Source organism: Sorex fumeus, unplaced genomic scaffold, assembly GCF_029834395.1.
Source record: "Sorex fumeus unplaced genomic scaffold, SorFum_2.1 ptg000003l, whole genome shotgun sequence".
Classification (NCBI taxonomy): Eukaryota; Metazoa; Chordata; class Mammalia; order Eulipotyphla; family Soricidae; genus Sorex; species Sorex fumeus.
The window spans coordinates 54,328,179-54,345,377 of NW_026606060.1; the positions used below are offsets into that span (position 1 = coordinate 54,328,179).

At 54.3% G+C, this 17,199-nt stretch overlaps 1 protein-coding gene across 4 annotated transcripts in view; it reads left to right on the forward strand.

Annotated features, from left to right (window-relative positions):
- The window catches only part of ABTB3 (ankyrin repeat and BTB domain containing 3), a 258,895-nt gene extending 246,387 nt beyond the window's left edge, over positions 1-12,508 (forward strand). For 2 of the 4 annotated variants that reach the window (XM_056115281.1, XM_056115275.1), the window contains 5 exons: positions 2,649-2,751; positions 4,331-4,412; positions 6,240-6,308; positions 8,246-8,359; positions 12,256-12,506. In XM_056115281.1, the coding sequence (XP_055971256.1) occupies positions 2,649-2,751; positions 4,331-4,412; positions 6,240-6,308; positions 8,246-8,359; positions 12,256-12,465 (578 nt within the window). In that variant the 3' untranslated portion in view covers positions 12,466-12,506. Of the gene's footprint in view, positions 1-2,648; positions 2,752-4,330; positions 4,413-6,239; positions 6,309-8,245; positions 8,360-12,255 lie in introns of all 4 variants that reach the window. The other 2 variants (XM_056115290.1, XM_056115285.1) reach the window with 2 other exon arrangements.
- Positions 12,509-17,199: the final 4,691 nt, after the last annotated feature.

The window sequence follows — 17,199 nt, forward strand, 5'->3', positions numbered from 1 at the left end:
CCCTGGGGAAGCTGAAACCTAGAGCCCTGCTGCCCACGGCTCCCACCCTGGGGTTTGCTCAGAAGCCTTCCCAGCAGGACTGAGTCCACCCCGGGTGCCCGGGGCTACAGTCTGGCACAGGAGGCCCAGCACTGTTTGGCTGCTGTTCAGCAGCTTGGCCCCTGGTCGCCTGGGAGGTATGAAGTATTCAGTAGAGAGGATTTGTTTTCCAGCGAAGGTGCCGGCCTCCTGAGCTCCACTCTGTGCTTCCTATAAAGACAGAAAACGGCTGAGAAACATATTTGAAATTCTGCACCCAGCCAAGTCACTCCTTTTCTGTTGGGTTGGTTTTTGTTTTCTTGGACCACACCTGGTGATTCTCGCGAGCTGCTCCTGGCTCGGTGCTCCTGGGGACCAGGTGGTGTCATCGGGCATCCAGGCCTGGGCCCACCTTGCACCAGGTACACTCAGCCCTGGGAGTGGCTCCCTGGCCCAAACCATGACTTTTGAAACACATGAGCCACTTTCAAGTAAGGGAAAGGCTGGATCCACAGAGCTGTGTTTGAGTCATTGTTTGATGCCGTCTAAAATAACTTACTGGGCATCGGTGAGATGGTTTGAGTGGCAGAGCACATGCCCAGGTGTGGTCGGTCCTGAGTTCACACATGTCCTGTCTCCCAGCTCTGCCAGGCAAGGCTGCCATTTAAAAATAAAAGAAGAAGCTGAACCAGAGCCACAGTATAACAGGGAGGGTACTGGCCTTGCATGTGGCCAACCTAGGTTCAGTCCCCTGCACCCTGTATGCGCCACACACGGAGTGAGCTTTGAGCACCTCTGAGAGTAACCCAGCCCTTCCCCACAAAAAGAAGCGTCCCTCCCTTCTTTCCTCCCGCCTTCCTTCCTCCCTTCCTTTCTCATTCTTTCCTGCCCTCATTCCTTCCTTCTTCCTTCCCTCCCTTCCTTTTTTCTTCCTTCCTTCTTCCTTCCCTTCCATCCTTTACTCCTTTTCTTTTTTAATTTAAAAAAAAAGGTTGTTAATTTCAATTACAGCTTTTTGCTTAAAAGAAAAACTTAGCAGCATCTGAGTCAAAGGCCGTTGATTTCCCTTTGTGCTCAGTCACATGAATAAATCAGGAGGCACCAACCCCACATATATATGGCTGCCATGTAGAAAAGAGATGATAATTAAAATATTATCCATGCAGCAAGTTCTAAAGACCAATCAAATGACTTTGGACACTGGTCCCAGTGCCGGAACTTAGCAATAGTCCCTGAGTGTGGAGGTTGGAGCAGACATTGGCAGAGTCAGAATCAATGGCACAGAACCAACTCTGCTTTGCTGATATTTCTGTAGCAAAAAAAATTTGCTTCCCAAATTTGCTGAGATTTCTTTCACTGGCCATTAGAAGCCTAGTTTTCAGCCTGAGACTGTACTTCCCTGGGAAGACAGGCCGAGAGGCTCGAAGCTCTGGCTCGGAAAGGAACTGGGGATAGGATAGAATGATAAACAGGGTATGGAGTGTGTTGTACTTCACATCTTCAGTACAGCCTTACAAGCGAGGATAACAACCGGGCATCAAGTAGTGCTTTGGGGACCTGCTTTCAAGAAAAGTGAATCATAAATGATCCATGAGAGTCTCCCTGCTGCATCCCTGGAGAGTCAGGCAACTCCTCCCGCCAAGTGCAGTGTCCTGGGGAGGGGTGGAGACTGGGGCAGGTTGGGAGGCCTGGTCCTCTTGCCCTCCCAGTGAATTCGGGCAGGTTGGGTAGAAAGACTGGGGTGTCGGAAGTTCTGGGAGCCAGAGTGGAGGTTGCTGAAGGCGGGAGCCAGAGTGAGCCGAGGGAGGCTGGTTGCTGGCAAGAGGAAAACCCGCCAAAAAAAATCTTGAAAGATGAGAGCAAGCGAGTATAAGTTAGCGCTCTTCTCTCTCCCCCGGTGATTTTAGAAGTGTTTGGGGGATTTGGCACTTACAATTTTCAAAGGTGGAATGACAGGTGATTTTGACATTTTTAGGATGGGGCAGGGGGTCGTGCTGGGAACAGACCCCAGATGACTCCCTCACCCATTTGAGGTAGTCGCTCTGCCATGAAGCCATGTTCCCCGGTCCCCCCGGGATGCATTTGAAATGTAAGCTTCCACCAAGCTTACATTTGTGAGGACCCAAGCTGAGCTCAGCGGGCCAGGCACTGGCTTTGTGGGCAGGAGGTCCGGGTCCCCTCCTGGGCACCACAAGGCCATTCCTCCACCTCCCTCATATCTTTCTGAAGTTTCTTCCATGGTGGAGGGCCAGGAGATACCCAGGCTTTGGGGTTTCTGAGTCTGTGGAGGGCATCCCCGTGTGCCCGCCTGCTTGGCAGACCACCGGGTCTCCCTCTGACCACTGCAGTGGGGGCACTGAGCCCAAGACAGTGCCCCCAGGAGGACAGAGCTGACCTGTTCCCTAGCTGCCTGGCCCCTGGCCCCCGGAAGCCCCTCCTTAGAGAGGAAACACTATTTTCAGCGGCAGAACAGCAAGGAGCTTTCCGGCACTTGGGAATCTGGGTGACTGTGTGTCCCTCCGTCCATCCGTTGGGTCGAAGAGCGTTTTATCCCCTGGGTCTGCCGTGAGCTCCTTGGGGAAGAGGGGACACCGCCACTCAGGGACCCCTGCCTCCTTTTCCTCTCGCAGATCCGCATTTCCTCAACAACAAAGAGATGTCGGACGTCACCTTCCTGGTGGAAGGCCGGCCATTCTACGCCCACAAAGTGCTGCTCTTCACGGCCTCACCCAGGTATGTGGGGGGCCAGGCTCAGAGGTGACCACAGTGTCACTGAACCAGGAGCATCCATCCCGATGGCCAGTGACCCTCTCCAAACCCAGGCTGGGGGGGTGCAGGGCATGACCAAAGGGGGCGGTCACCCCACTGTCCCCAAACACCACATCACACAGCCTCACAGTGAAGGTAGCTGAGACTCTCGCTGCATCCCGCGTGGCACTGGGGATGCTACATGGAGTGAATGGACCCCATCACAGACAGACAGACAGATAAGACAGACAGACACCGAGTCCAAGCTATAAGGTGCCCCAAGGGGCAGCCCAGAGAGACCGGAGGACGGACACATGGTGGCCAGGAGGCAGGCGGTAGACAGGGCCAGTTCCAGACGTGACTGACCGCCATGTGACTCCCGGGCATTGGACTTGACCGTCCACTCGAGACAGTGAGGGGGGGACATTTCCGTATGTCACCCATCCAGTGTGGCCACTCTATCAATCCCACCACATGAATGCGGTCTTCTGGGTTTGTCTTGTTCATTTACTTTTTACCACACCTGGCGATGCTCAGGGCTTACCTCTGGCTCTGCGCTCAGGAATTACTCCTGCCGGTGCTCAGGGAAGCACATGGGATGCCGGGGATCGAACCTGGATCGGCCACAAGAGAGGCAAACGCCCTCCCCGCTGTGCTCTCTCTCCACTCCTGGTGGTTGATTCAGGGGGATTTTTTTGTGTGTTTGTTTTGGGTTTTATATGGTTTGTTTGGGTTTAGGGGCCACGCATGGGAGTGCTGAAGGTAGCTCCTGACTCTTATGTTCAGGAATCGCTCCTGGCAATGGTCAGAGGACAGCAGTGCTAAGAACGGAGCCCGGCCCTCTGCATGGGGACCTCTCTGCAGTCCTGTTTTTGGGGGGCTTTGGGGGTTTTTTCCTTGTCTTTTTTTTCTTTGTTTCATGGTTTGCTTTTTGGATCACACCCAGGGATGCTCAGGGGTTACTCCTGGTTTTGCACTCAGGAATTACTCCTGGCAGTGCTCGGGGGACCGTTTGGGATGCTGGGAATGGAACCCGGGTCGGCCTCATGCAGGGCAAAAACCTGAGTCGGAGGAGACACTCGGGGCACAAAGGGTTCACTCCTTCCACTGTCTCCCTGGGGACCAGCCCGCTGTACTATGGCTCCAGCCCCTCTATTCCTGTTTTTGTTTGTTTGTTTGTTTGCTTGCTTGCTTTTTGGGTCACACTCGGCAATGCACAGGGGTTACTCCTGGCTCTGCACTCAGGAGTTACTCCTGGTGGTGCTCAGGGGACCATATGGGATGCTGGGAATCGAACCCAGGTCGGCTGCGTGCAAGACAAACACCATACCCACTGTGCTATCACTCCAGCCCCTCTATTCCTGTTTTTGAGTTGAGATTTTTGCCTTCAAACAGGAGTCTGGCATCTCACCCTGGATGGAGGGGACTGGGGGTCACAAGGAGGCAGCAACTAAACTGAGAAATCCACGGATGTGTCCTTGTTCTCCAGGGTGGAGGGAGGGGACATGACACCCCATCTGTCACCCGGAGGCTGGTTTGTAAGTTTGTCTGTGTTCATGTTCAGGTTCAAAGCGCTCCTCTCGAGTAAACCCACAAATGATGGCACCTGCATTGAGATCGGCTATGTGAAGTACCCCATCTTTCATGTGAGTCCCACTGTGGTCGGAAAACCAGATTTTTGAGTCGGGGGAAACACTCGGGGCACAAAGGTTTCACTCCTTCCACTGTCTTCCTGGGGACCAGCGCAGCCCCTCCTCACACTGCCCCTGTTCTTCAAATCCACGCATCTCTGCAGCCTAATTGAGCACCTACTATGTGCTGGGTAGAGCACCTACTGTGGTGGAAGGATTAAGTCCCTTTCCTGGGTAACACTGAGTCATTTGTCATTTATAATACAATGTGGGCGGCTTTCAAGAAAAACTGAACCTAGGCCCAGGCGTTTCTCAGGTAGAGGAGATTGGGAGAGCCTCCTGGAGGAGACATAAAACCATGCAGTGTCCAAGGCTGAGGAGTGGGCAAGACTTAGACAGGAGACTTTAGCCAGGGTTAATTGGGGGTCCCTGGAATTATCCTTCCAGTGTTTGCTGGTGGGCTCAGCAGCCCAGACTTCGGCACTGCTCGGCCCTGGGCACTGTCCCTGCTCTGGGGTTTCCTCAGGGCAAGGGTGGGGCTGTGCCTTCTGGCCTCGGTGGGCTGCATCTGATCTCAGTGGGCTGCATCTGGCCCAAAAGAGGGTCCCAGGGCCATTCACTTCCCCATTCACTTCCCGACGACCTGAGACTTCCTCCCCGCGAGAGGCCTGAGCAGATTTCACAGCAGGCCGCTCTCTCCCAACAGCTAGATGTGGCAGGGACTGCCCTGGGGATGGCCATGAGGGAGGTGAGATCCTGCCCCAGGCCTTGCAGCCTCCAAGAGAAGCGAGACCATCGCAGGGTCATGGCCTCATCACCTCGGTGAGGGATGGTGAGCCTGGCGGGGCCGACTTCAGGCCTCGGGGTCTCTGGCCTTTAAAAAGCCCAGGGGCCTGTCATGAGCCCAGGAGCCCCAGCCGAAGAGGAGGGTTGCTGTGTAACAGGAGACCCCACCTTCCCGGGCCCGCCCCGTCCTTCCACTTCCTTTTTCGTATGAAGGCATCATGATTTCAAAGGTCAGGCACCCAATGATCAGACATCAGCCCCACCACCAGTGTCACTGTCCCCCACCAGTGTCCCCAGGGCCCTGCCACCCACAGCCTGCCTCCTTACAGGTCATTTTTAAGTCTTGAGTCTCCTGCAATTAGTGCTGTTGGCCCTGGGTCCAGCATAAACATTCCCCATGTGTCTCCATCGCTGATATCTCCGCGCCCGTGAGCCCGGCCCCTGTGACCGCCCACCCTCCTCTTCTTACCTACTCTGCCTCAATTTCTCTCCCTCCCGAGGCCTTTTCGTTTCTACAATCTAGGGCTTAGCGTTGGCCCACCTTCGATCCCAGTTGTCCAATTGCTCTGTGTCCCACAGATAAGTGGCATCATCCGGTATTTGTCCTTCCCCTTCTGCCTCACTTCCCTTTATCTGATCCCTGCCAGCACCACCCGAGTCGTGGAGAATTGATGACTCCATCCTTCCTATGCCACCTTCCTGAGCCACTCGGTGTCATTGGCTGCCTGTCCCCTGGAGAACTTGAGCTCCGTGTCCCGTGTCCCTTTGGGTCCACACGCGGAGGGAGGTGAAGTCCGGGCATCCCAGCTGCCAACAGGGAAGAGGGCAGGTTGCAGGCAGAGGGGTGAGACGTCACCCAGGAGCCGGTTCTACCAAGACCGGGACCCCGCGGGCTGGTCGCCTCACCTGCTCCTACTCTACCTGAGCGCCCCCACACACACCTCCTCACCTATCTCTGTTCCTCACTGAGCCCTGCACACCCCGCCTCCAGCCCCAGGGCTCAGGGATTCTGTGCCTGCAGGCTGCAAGGCTCCATCCCTCCGTTCTTTCTTGCAGCTGGTCATGCAGTATCTCTACTGCGGCGGGCCCGAGACTCTGCTCATCAAGAACAACGAGATCATGGAGGTAAGGAGGCCTCGGGGCTGCTCCCCCAAACACCGGGCAGTGTCGGGGCATCTGTGCTGGCTTTTCTGTCGGAGATGAACTTGGGGCACCTGCCGGCCTCCTTGCTCCCCCGCCCCCACGATAGCACACGCCCCCTGGAGTCCCTGCCGGGGACCTGGTGCTCTCAGGTACCCTTGGAGAAGCGGCCCGTGATGGGAGTCGTCTGAGAACATGCTTGCACAGTGCGTGTCATTGACTTTCCCAAAGCCCAGCTGCCTTGTGACTGAGCCCAGGCTTCCGGCTCCTTCCTGTAAGCAGTGCTCCTGCCAGAGGCTCTGAGGCATCGAATCAGAACTGAGGTTGGGGTGTCTGGAGACCTGGGAGGCTAGAGCCAGGGCTGTGCTGGCAGGAGGGAAGGTGGAGCCGACCCATGGCTGGGCTCCAGGCATCAGCGCCAGCCTCTCTAGAGCCCTGTCTGCCCCTTCTGAGCTGTGCGCATGCAGAGAAGTTCCTTTTTCTTTTTTCTTCTTCTTCTTTGCTGTTTGTTTGTTTTCTGGGCCACACCCAACGATGCTCAGGGATTGCTTGTGGTTGTGCATTCGGGAATCACTCCTGGCAGTGTTCAGGGAGCACACGGGATGCCGGGGATCAGACCTGGGTATGCCTCGTGCAAGTCCAACCCCCTCCCCACTTAGCCCCTGATAAGCTTCTTGACCTCACTGAACCCCAGTTTGCTCACCGGTAAAACAGAATCGGCATATCCACCGCACTGGGTTTGAGTGATGTCAAAACTCCTGGCTCTGCGCTTGGGGGTCAGTCCTGGTGGGCTCTGGACAGATGGGGGACCAGGGATCGAACCCAAGTCAGCCACGTGCAAGGCAAATTCTCTACCCGCTATACCGTTGCTCCTGACCCAACATTTTAAAATTTGGGGTTTTTTTTAACTTTTTTATTTTATGTTAGTTCACAATATTTAAAAATTCCATTTGCTTTGATTGCTAGGGGTCCCAACCCTGTGGTTCTGGGGTGGGGCGGGGGACCCCAGGGCCTTGCATGCCGGAGTCCTGTGCTCTAATACCTGACCTGCATCCCTGGCTCTGAAACTAGCTTTAAAATAAAAATCGTACGTGAGCCCCATGCATGTTTCCCCCACATGGCAGGGCTTGTCGTAAAAGGGGGCTTCCTCGTCCCCCACCCCCCAGCCTCTCTGCCCTTCACCTCTAGGCCTGGCCTTCCCTTCCCCAAAGCCGCTCTCTCCCGTTGCTCATTTAGTCCAGCATTTGCTACGTCTGGGTACCCAGGTCCGGGCGGGGACGCAGCACACAGCAGGGACACAAAGAGACAGAGAGTCGTTCCCCACAACTTGCCACAACTCGGGGTGTGCGTTTGTGTGTGTGTGTGTGTGTGTGTGTGTGTGTGTGTGTGTGTTTAGGGGGTGGTGGTAATAGGGTGACTGATCTGGGTGAAAGAGACAGGGGAGCAGGGGAGCAGAAGGGGACAGAGGGGGCGGCCCCAGGCTTGCAGTTGGAGGACTTCTCGGAAGAGGCGGCCTTTATGTCAAGTTCTGCGGGACAGTGAACGCCAATCACAGTCGCACCATCTGGGGGAAAGGATAATGTTTGCCCCGAACACCGGAATGACACGTTAGGCGTCTACAGGGGCTCCTGCTCTAACCTGAGGGTTCAGTTCTCTTCCACCACCCCCGCCCCCTGCCCAGCCCCTCAGCAGCCCGGGGTCAGCCATCCAGCACTGCCTTTTGGCCCGTTGGGAAGAGGCCTGGGCCACCCCTGACAGTGCCATGACACCGAGTGGGGGTCACCCTGTGCGCCCCACCCTCTGAACTGTCTCCCCTCTGCCTTGGTGCCCTTCAGAGGTGCCCTTTCAGCCAGTCACGCCGCCCGGGCCCTGTTGGGAACATCCGCCCTCTAACAGCCGTCCTTCCTACTTCCTCTCATTAGCTTCTGTCTGCCGCGAAGTTTTTCCAGCTGGAGGCGTTGCAGCGCCACTGTGAGATCATCTGCGCGAAGGGCATCAACACGGACAACTGCGTGGACATCTACAGCCACGCCAAGGTAGGCACGTCCGCTTGGACCCGCGCCCTGGGCGGGCTCTCCCACACGCACCTGTGCTCTGTCCCCCATACACACACCAACCTCTTCCTACACATACACACACACACACACACACACACCAGTCCCTGCCTCTCCCACAAACACATACACCAGCCTCTGCCTCACACACACACACACACACACCAGTCTCTGCCTCTCACACACACACACACACCAGCCTCTGCTTCACACACACACACACCAGCCTCTGCCTCACACACACACACACACACACCAGCCTCTGCCTCACACACACACACACCAGCCTCTGCCTCACACACACACCAGCCTCTGCCTCACACACACACCAGCCTCTACCTACACACACACCAGCCTCTACCTACACACACAAACACACACACACCATACACCAGCCTCTCTCTCTCTTTCTCTCTCTCTCCCTCTCTCTCTCTCACACACACACACACCAGCCTCTGACTTTCCCCCTCCACACACACCAGCCTCTGCCTCACTCTCATACACACACCAGCCTCTGCCTCACACACATACACACACACATACACCAGCCTCTGCCTCACACACATACACACACACATACACCAGCCTCTGCCTCTCTCTCTCTCTCTCTCACACACACACACACACACACACACACACACACACCAGCCTCCACCTCTCCTCCGTCCCTTTCCTCCAGAAAGCAGCAGCCTAGAAGCTTCTAAGACATAGCCGTTCTCCTGCATTTCTCCCCGCTCGAGCAGAAGAGAGAGCCCCGTAGCATCCTCACTCAGCCACTGAGACGGGTTCCCGTTCCTTCACGGCCGGCTGCCCCCCAACCCCCAGCCCTGCACCTGCTCTGGGCCACTCCAAGGGCAGCAGGTCCTGGCGGCCTCTTGCTGCACACAGGTGTGATGGCATCTGCCTGCTTCCCTGCTCTGCATTCTCCGGGGGGAGTTCAGTGTCTCCCCCCAGAGCACAGGGGTTAGACCCTGCGTTCTCCCTGGCTTGACTGGCCTGGTTCTAATACATGTTTGAAATCTTTGCCGTGACCTGATACACCCACATTTTCTGATAGGTTCCCAGTAAGTTGTAGAGTCAGGTGGCTACACTTCTGCACACACAGGCACACACGCACACACATGCACACACAGTGGGGGAAGCGTCTCCCAAAATCTGGTTGGTCAGAACTCTCTCTTCTATATGCAGAAAAGTGTTCCGAGAGATTCTGTTTCTTATTTTTGTTTTGTTTGGGGGACATACCTGGAGATGCTCAGGAATGACTCCTGGCAGAGCTCGAGAGGCCACGTGGGTATCGAACCTGGGTCAGCTGCGTGGAGCAAGGCAGACAGACCTACCTGCTGTACTATCGCTCCAGCCCAGCTCAGGTTCTGCCCAGGAAGGAGCCTGTGCGTCCTGCCTATCATTTCCCTGCCCATGGACATTTATACTGCCCTGTGTGCCCCACATTCACAGTAGACTTTGCTGGGCCCTTTTATCGTGACAGCAAGGCCTGCGACCCACCATCCCACCATTCCACTCAGAACCTGCAAACTCCTCTGAGCCCTGCCTGCAGCACTGTTACTTAGTGATGCAGCAGGAGGCAGCGGGAGCCCCCTGCTGGGGTAATGGTTGTACTGCAGGCTGAGCAGCTCCACCTAGCGCTCTCCAGGTTACAGACACCAGCCTGGACCTCTGCTGCTTTTTTTTTTTTTTTTTTAGTGAAGGAGACGTTACTGGCGTCCGCTCGAGCAAATCGACAATTAACGGGAAGTTAAGTGATTTAAGTGAAGGAGTGCTGCTATTTGCTCAACCATTGATTAAGCTGATTGAATTGGACATGAACTTCACATTACTTTTTTTTTAAATTCATAATGTCAATTTTATTTTATTAGTTTATTGTTGTTATTATTTTAATCACCATGAGATACAGTTACAAAGCTTTCCTGTTTGAGTTTCAGTCATACAATGATCGAACGCCCATCCCTCCACCAGTGCACATCTCCCACCACCAAGGTCCCCATATCCCCCCATCCTACCCCTCCCCCTGCCTCTATGGCAGACAGTCTCCCCCATACTCTCTTTCGTATTGCTTGTTATGAATAGCGTAAGATGTCGCGCGGCCACGAGAGTGGCTATGCGCTCCCAGAATTCTAAAATTTTTGATCATTAGCTCCTGGAGAAATCCCTGCGGAGAGCTGCTCAGTTTGGAGATTCTTTTGTGTGTCTCTGGATCCTGGCTGTTAAGGAGCTTAAGAAGCAGCTGGAGTCAATTTGTGGGCATGACCTCCAGGCTCCCATGGGAACGGGGTTAAGAAGGACCATCCCTGTCCCTTGAGGGCCTCGGCTTTTTGCAGGCCACGTCCTCGCGTGTTTCCATGGCAGAGTCTGCCCTTCTGGGTAGCTGCATGGAGGGCAACCACCCCTATCCTGGGCCCCATGAGGCAAACGCATGGTGGGTTAAGTCCTGTTGTTGGGGCCAGAGCAGTAGCACAGTGGGGAGGGCGTTTTCCATACCACCAACCCAGGTTCAATCCGCGGCACTCCATATGTTCCCTCGGAGCCTCGCCAGGAGTGATTCAGAGTGCAGAGCCAAGGGTCACCGCTGAGCGCCGCTGGGTGTGGCCGGAAACGAATGAAAAAAATACAAGTTTGAGGGAGAAAAATATCCTGTTCTCTGGGCCTGTGGTGTGGAGCTGGTAGGAGAAGGAGGTGGGGGAGGGGGGCCTGTCCTGGACAAGTGTGAGAACTGCATAAGAAAGTCCTCTCTTCACTGCCATCTGCAGTTGGAGGTGGGCAGAGTCACCATGCCATGCAAGAAGTATGGACACAGCATGCACTCAGCATCCTCTCCTGGCATCGGTGCTGAGGGCCACTGTTCGTTCTCGCAGGCAGCAAGTACTTAACGGGACGGTGGGTCTTCCTAGGCAGTACCCGGGGCCTGCTCCTGGCCACACCCAGCTAACTGCACCCAAGCTTTAGTGCTAGGGCCTAAGGATGCTGTGCCTCTCGGGCCCTTGGGTGCTGGAGACCTTGGGGGCCATACCCAGGCCTACCCCTGTGGCATCCCCACAGCCTATCAGCGACCAGTGCTAAGTGTCCACTATGACTAAGCCTCTGCCCGTTCCCTCAGGCAGCCTCTCTCGAGAGAATGGGCTGATGAGGATGCTATTACACAGGGCAGCGTAAATGTCCACTGGACACTGCTCTTTCCATCCCTTACATCATGCCACCTCTCGCATGGCCACTGAAACAGTCTGCGGACATTTCCAAGTATCCCCCAGTATCGGGGCATGTCAGTGCTTGCCTCAAGGCGGGGCATGGAGAGCTGGTATGCTCAGAGGGCCGTGGCAGGGGTCAGTGAACCTCCTGTCCGGGGGAGCTCAGATGCTTCTGGGCCTCCACCCATGCATGTGACACGCCACATGGGGCACGTACCAAAGCGAGAGAAACCAAGCGTGAGCATATCTCTGACTCCCAATGGGCCGCGAGACTGGAAGATTCCCCTGGTCCAGGTGGGCAGTGCCTTGGGCCCACTGTGCATGGCAGATCCGGGCTGGGGGCTCTGTTGGTGGCTTTGGGAGCATCCTGCCAGACTGACTCTGATCAGAGTCACAGCTGTGGTCGCCACCCCCTCTTCCCCAGTGGACTGGCAGAGAGTGAGACATACCCAGACCCAGCTCAGCGTTGGCTGCTCTCTCTTCAGCTGCCTCCCACGGGTCTGCAGGGGTCGCTGGCCGCAGCCCAGGGACAGGCGGGACTGAGTCACATCCCCGCGGACGGGACTAAGGCAAAGAAGGCAACAGAAGCAGAGCCAATGTGGTCCCTAGGTCCCTCCCCAGCCTGCGTGCCCGCCTGCTCCCCGTAACCATCTCTTGCCTCTCGTCTTCTCTCCGCAGTTTCTGGGGGTCACCGAGCTCTCGGCCTACTGCGAAGGCTACTTCCTGAAGAACATGATGGTCCTGATCGAGAACGAAGCGTTCAAGCAGCTCCTGTACGACAAGGGCGGCGAGGGCACGGGCCAGGACGTGATGCAGGACTTACAGAGGACGTTGGCCATCCGCATCCAGTCAATCCACCTGTCCTCTTCCAAAGGGTCCATTGTATGAGACACGGGGTGCAGGGGGTGCCCCGGGGTGGGTGGTGTGGCGATGTCTGCCACCGTGGTTTCCACACAAATGCGTATATCGAATCTCACCCAGCGTCTGTTTTCTGGTGGGGCCGGGAAGCGGCCACGACAGTCCACGGCTTCTCTTAAACAGGCCAATGCGTCTCCTGTAGGTTCCTGATGAAAAAAAAGCAAAAGACATTGTCACGGTCCACAGCTGGGGCCGAAACTCTTGAGGTCGATGTGGGGCAGCTGAGTCACCCTTCCCGCCAGCCCCCCGGGGCAGGCGAACACTCATTGTGGGCGGGGGGCCATGGCCCGATGGACAGACTGAGAACTGAAGATGGTTCTGGTTCCGGGTGGACCAGGAGGAGCTGACCACAGCGTCCCTGCCCGTGAGGACCCTCCTGGTAGCTGCTGAGCGCGGTCGGCCCCGGGAGCGGATTGGAGAGACCGTCTCCGATCACGGATCGATCGTTTGGCAAATTTTTAGGGGTGGGGACTTTTTAAAACACAGAAACAAGACAGCCTGGTAGTTTAAAATATATTTCTAACAGCTTACCAGTTTGTTTTCAACCAAATTGTGTTTAGGAATCTGTGTTTTGAGGTTCTTTTTTTTTTCCTTTCTTTTTTTTTAAACTGTGAGTCTGTATAAACATGCATTGACGGGGTAGTGCCGATATTCTATACGAAGTCAAAATAACCTTGCCTTAGTGATCATGGTTACCCAAAAGAGGTACACTGCCAATAATCAATAACTAACTCTCATTCAATAGTGGAAAACAGCCTGCATGCTAACCGTGGTTTGGGGGCGAGAATAAGACACCCCCACATAACAAAACATGCATTTGCATGCGCCCGAATCTGTGAAATGTTATGTTTGTGCTTCATTTTTACCAAGACCCATATGTTCCATCAAGTCCTTGCTCAGAATCCATGAGGCGAACCTACCCTAGCCATTTCCTCTCTTAATTCGGAATGATTCGGGGCGGCTTTTGCAAAAAAAAACGTGTTCATAAGACGATGGGGGGGGGGCGGGGGGAGCACGCGAGAGAAGGGACTTGATCCCGGAGTTCTCCTCTGTATTCTCAGAAGATGTTAATAGTTTGTTACTAGCCAGAGACTATGACTATGTTAGATTATTTTTCAAGGCGAATCATGTACCATAGGATGGTCGCTTTCTGTATCCTCAGAATGTATAGCACAGGGTTCTCGCCGATGGAAGCTTCCGTCCACAGGCTACCATGGGCTCTGCCATATATTATAAGCAAAAGAGATTGGTGAAGTGCCACAATATTCAAAATAACCTTGGAGTCGCTGCCTTTCTTTCCTGTCATTGAAAATCTAGAGACATGGGGTCCAGGCTAGGAGAATGACTTCCCCCTTTGGGATGGCCAAGTTCCATTGACCTGCCCGTTTGCTCACATGCCTTTGGGAAGTCGCTCACGGGCCCCAGATTCCAGAGATGCTTCTGCGCCCCCGGCCCACTCCCCACGCCATGGTGTCAAGTACTGTTTCGTGGGTGTAACGTGTGGAGCACCCGGGCCGAGTCTGTCTCCAGACAGACTGTCTGGGAGGCCGGGCCAACACAAGGCCATTGCCATCCTCCCCTGACCCGGCATGGAGTGAGGCCATGGGTGCATGGCCCACAGTATTCACATCATGCCACAAAGTGAGCCTGGGTCCTGCTGTCTCCTTGTGTGTGGCCACCTGGTTGTGCCGTGACATCCCAGGGAATGTTCGAGGCTAGTTCAGGGTGCCCCAAGTCGGATCTGTACGGTGGCAGTTTCCGTAGGTGGCAGCCTTGGTTCTAGACTTTGCTGTACTTTCTCTGTCATTAAAAGGAGTGATTTTTCCCAAGCTGTGCGCACGTACACGTGTGTGTGTGTGTGTGTGTGTGTGTGTGAGAGAGAGAGAGAGAGAGAGAGAGAGAGTTCTCTCTCCAGAATCAGAGCCCAGGAACTTCGCTCCATTACAAGAGGAACAATAAGGGGCCAGAGAGATAGGACAGTGGATTGGGCACTCGCCTTGCACATGGAAGACCCAGATTCGATCCCCAGCACCCCATCACATCCTCCAAACCCTGCTAGGAATGATCCCTGAATCCAGAGTTAAGAGTAATCCCTAACCACCACTGGGTCTGACCCCCTCAAAAGAAAGCAAGCCAAGAGGGACAGTGAGTCCCTGCAGGAGAGAAGCGCAAGGAAGGCAAGACCCTAGACCTAGTGTTCCCCAAGTGTGCAATCCCCCCTGGGGGTCACTGAAACCACTCGGGGTCCATAGTAGCTTTGGATGCATCAGGATGCCATTTCTACTTGTTCTTTTTTTTTTTTTTTTTTTTTTTTGCTTTTTTGGTCAAACCCAGTGATGCAGGGGTTACTCCTGGCTCTGCGCTCAGGAATTACCCCTGGCTGTGCTCAGGGAACCATATGGGATGCTGGGAATCGAACCTGGGTTGACCGCATGTAAGGCAAACGCCCTACCCTCTGTGCTATTGCTCCAGCCCCTACTTGTTCTATATTTTAAAAAAAATTGAGGTCAGTAGGTTGCACAGTGGTTAGAGAGCAAGCACCTAGGCTAGCAAGCACCTGACCCACTTTGGCTTCCCAGCACTGAATCCTCAGGTGCTTACATGGAACCGACAGCCCAGTTGTCCAAGAATCGCTGGTGAGATCCCCAGACCTCCAGAGCACCGCTTGGACCGCTTGGACCCCCCACTAAAACAGGATTTGGAAGCTGGAGAAATAGTCGAGGGGTTCAGTCTCTTGCCAGAGGCAAAGGTCCAAGAATGGCAGCTGCATTTCTGGGATGGAGGCAGAGGGAACTCGTCTGGGCTGGCATAATCCCTGAGGTCAGACCCAGAGCCCCTCAGACCTCTGCAGGTTTGCTCCCTGACTCATCAGGAAGCGGGGAAGGGAGCAGGGGGCAGTCCCGGGTCCAGGAGGTCCCATCAACAGTGTTCTCGCTAGCACCTCTCAGAGAATGGCTCTCACCCTGCTTAGCAGTCCTGGTCAGCTGGTGCTTTAAAAAGCAGCCAGAGGAGTCATCCAGAGCAACCCCAGAGGGGTAGGTCAGCCCAGGCCCGCCCAAACAGAGCCCCAGAAGCCAAAAGCGCCCACATTCTATTCTTTGCCGCCATGCTTCCAACCAGACGCCACAGCTCAGGACGAGCCTTATCCAGAAATGAATCTGCTGAAAAGCTCAGGTACGCAAGTTTACTGGTTGAAATCTCCAGGCTTTCACAGAGTCAAAAATGGGCTACCTCCACACATCTCCCTGTACTTTTGGAAGCCCCAGCTGTCATGAACACCTCAAAGCCGCCACCCAGTTAGAAATTTAACTCCAGCTGTATCACGGTCATGGTCCTCCCGTTGTTCATCGATTTGCTCAAGCGGACCCAGTAACGTCTCCATCATGAGACTTGTTACTGTGTTTGGCATATCGAATACGTCACGGGGAGCTTGCCAGGCTCTGCCGTGCTGGCGAGATACTCTCGGTAGCTTGGCGGGCTCTCCGAGAGGGGCGGAGGAATTGAACTTGGGTCGGCCATGTTGGCCACTTGTAAGGCGAACGCCCTACCGCTGTGCTATCGCTCCAGCCCCAGCTTATCCTGTAATGGCATCTAAGTAATCTCTTATACAAGGTCTTAATGGCTCCATGATGAGATACAACAATCTTCACTAACTTTCTCCTAAGGAAACATTTTTTTTTTCCTGAAGAGCCAGCACATTTATTTATTTTGGGGTGCTGGAGGTGGAATGCAGGGCCTCACCCATGCCAGGCGGGGCCTGCACACGGGCTCATTTTGTCCTCGGCTCCTGCAGGCTCCTGGTTCTCACTCTTTCTTGTGGGGGAAGGAGGCCCAGCCAAGGCAGTACAGGAAGTAGGCAGTACCTCCAGTGCACAGCAGCATGGTCAGTCGGTACAGGAGGCTGTCGGTGCCCCTGCCTTTCAAGTGCACCGGAAGGTCATTGTCCTCCTGGAAGAGTTTCTGTTTCTCTGCCACTCTGTTCTCAAAGAGGTTTTGGGCGCTTTTGCTGAAGCCACAAACCAGTGCCTGTGTTGGAATATTGAATGGAATATTGAATATTGAATTAGTGTTGGAATATTGAAAACAAATCATTAACAACTTTGTAAACCACAGTGTTTATATTAAGTATAAGAGGAAAATTTAAAAAAATAAATTAAAACTAAGGTAAAGGTAAAGGTAAAGGCCCTCCCGTTGATCGTCGATTTGCTCGAGCGGGCCCAGTAACGTCTCCATTGGAGACTTTGTTGTTACTGTGTCTGGCATATCCAATACTCTCGGTAGCTTGCCGGGCTCTCCGAGAGGGGCGGAGGAATCGAACTCGGGTCGGCCATGTTGGCCGCTTGTAAGGCGAACGCTCTACCCACTGTGCTAAGGGGTAAAAAAATACACTAAGGACACCTTCCCCAAAAATCATCTCTCTCTCACACACACACACACACCAAAATAAATAAATAAACATTTGCTCAGATAGATAGGTACACATTCACTGCAGTACAATAACTAGGATACAGAAAAAAACCGAAATGAAAAGATAAGGGAAATGTGTCATATGTATGCAGTGGAGTACTATGCACCCATATAAAAGATAAAATCATGCAGTTCTCTGCAACTTGAATGAAACTGGAGGATGTCATGTTAAAAGAAATAATCCAGAGGGAAAAGGGCAAATACCGAATGTTCTCACTTACCTGTGGAATACAGAGT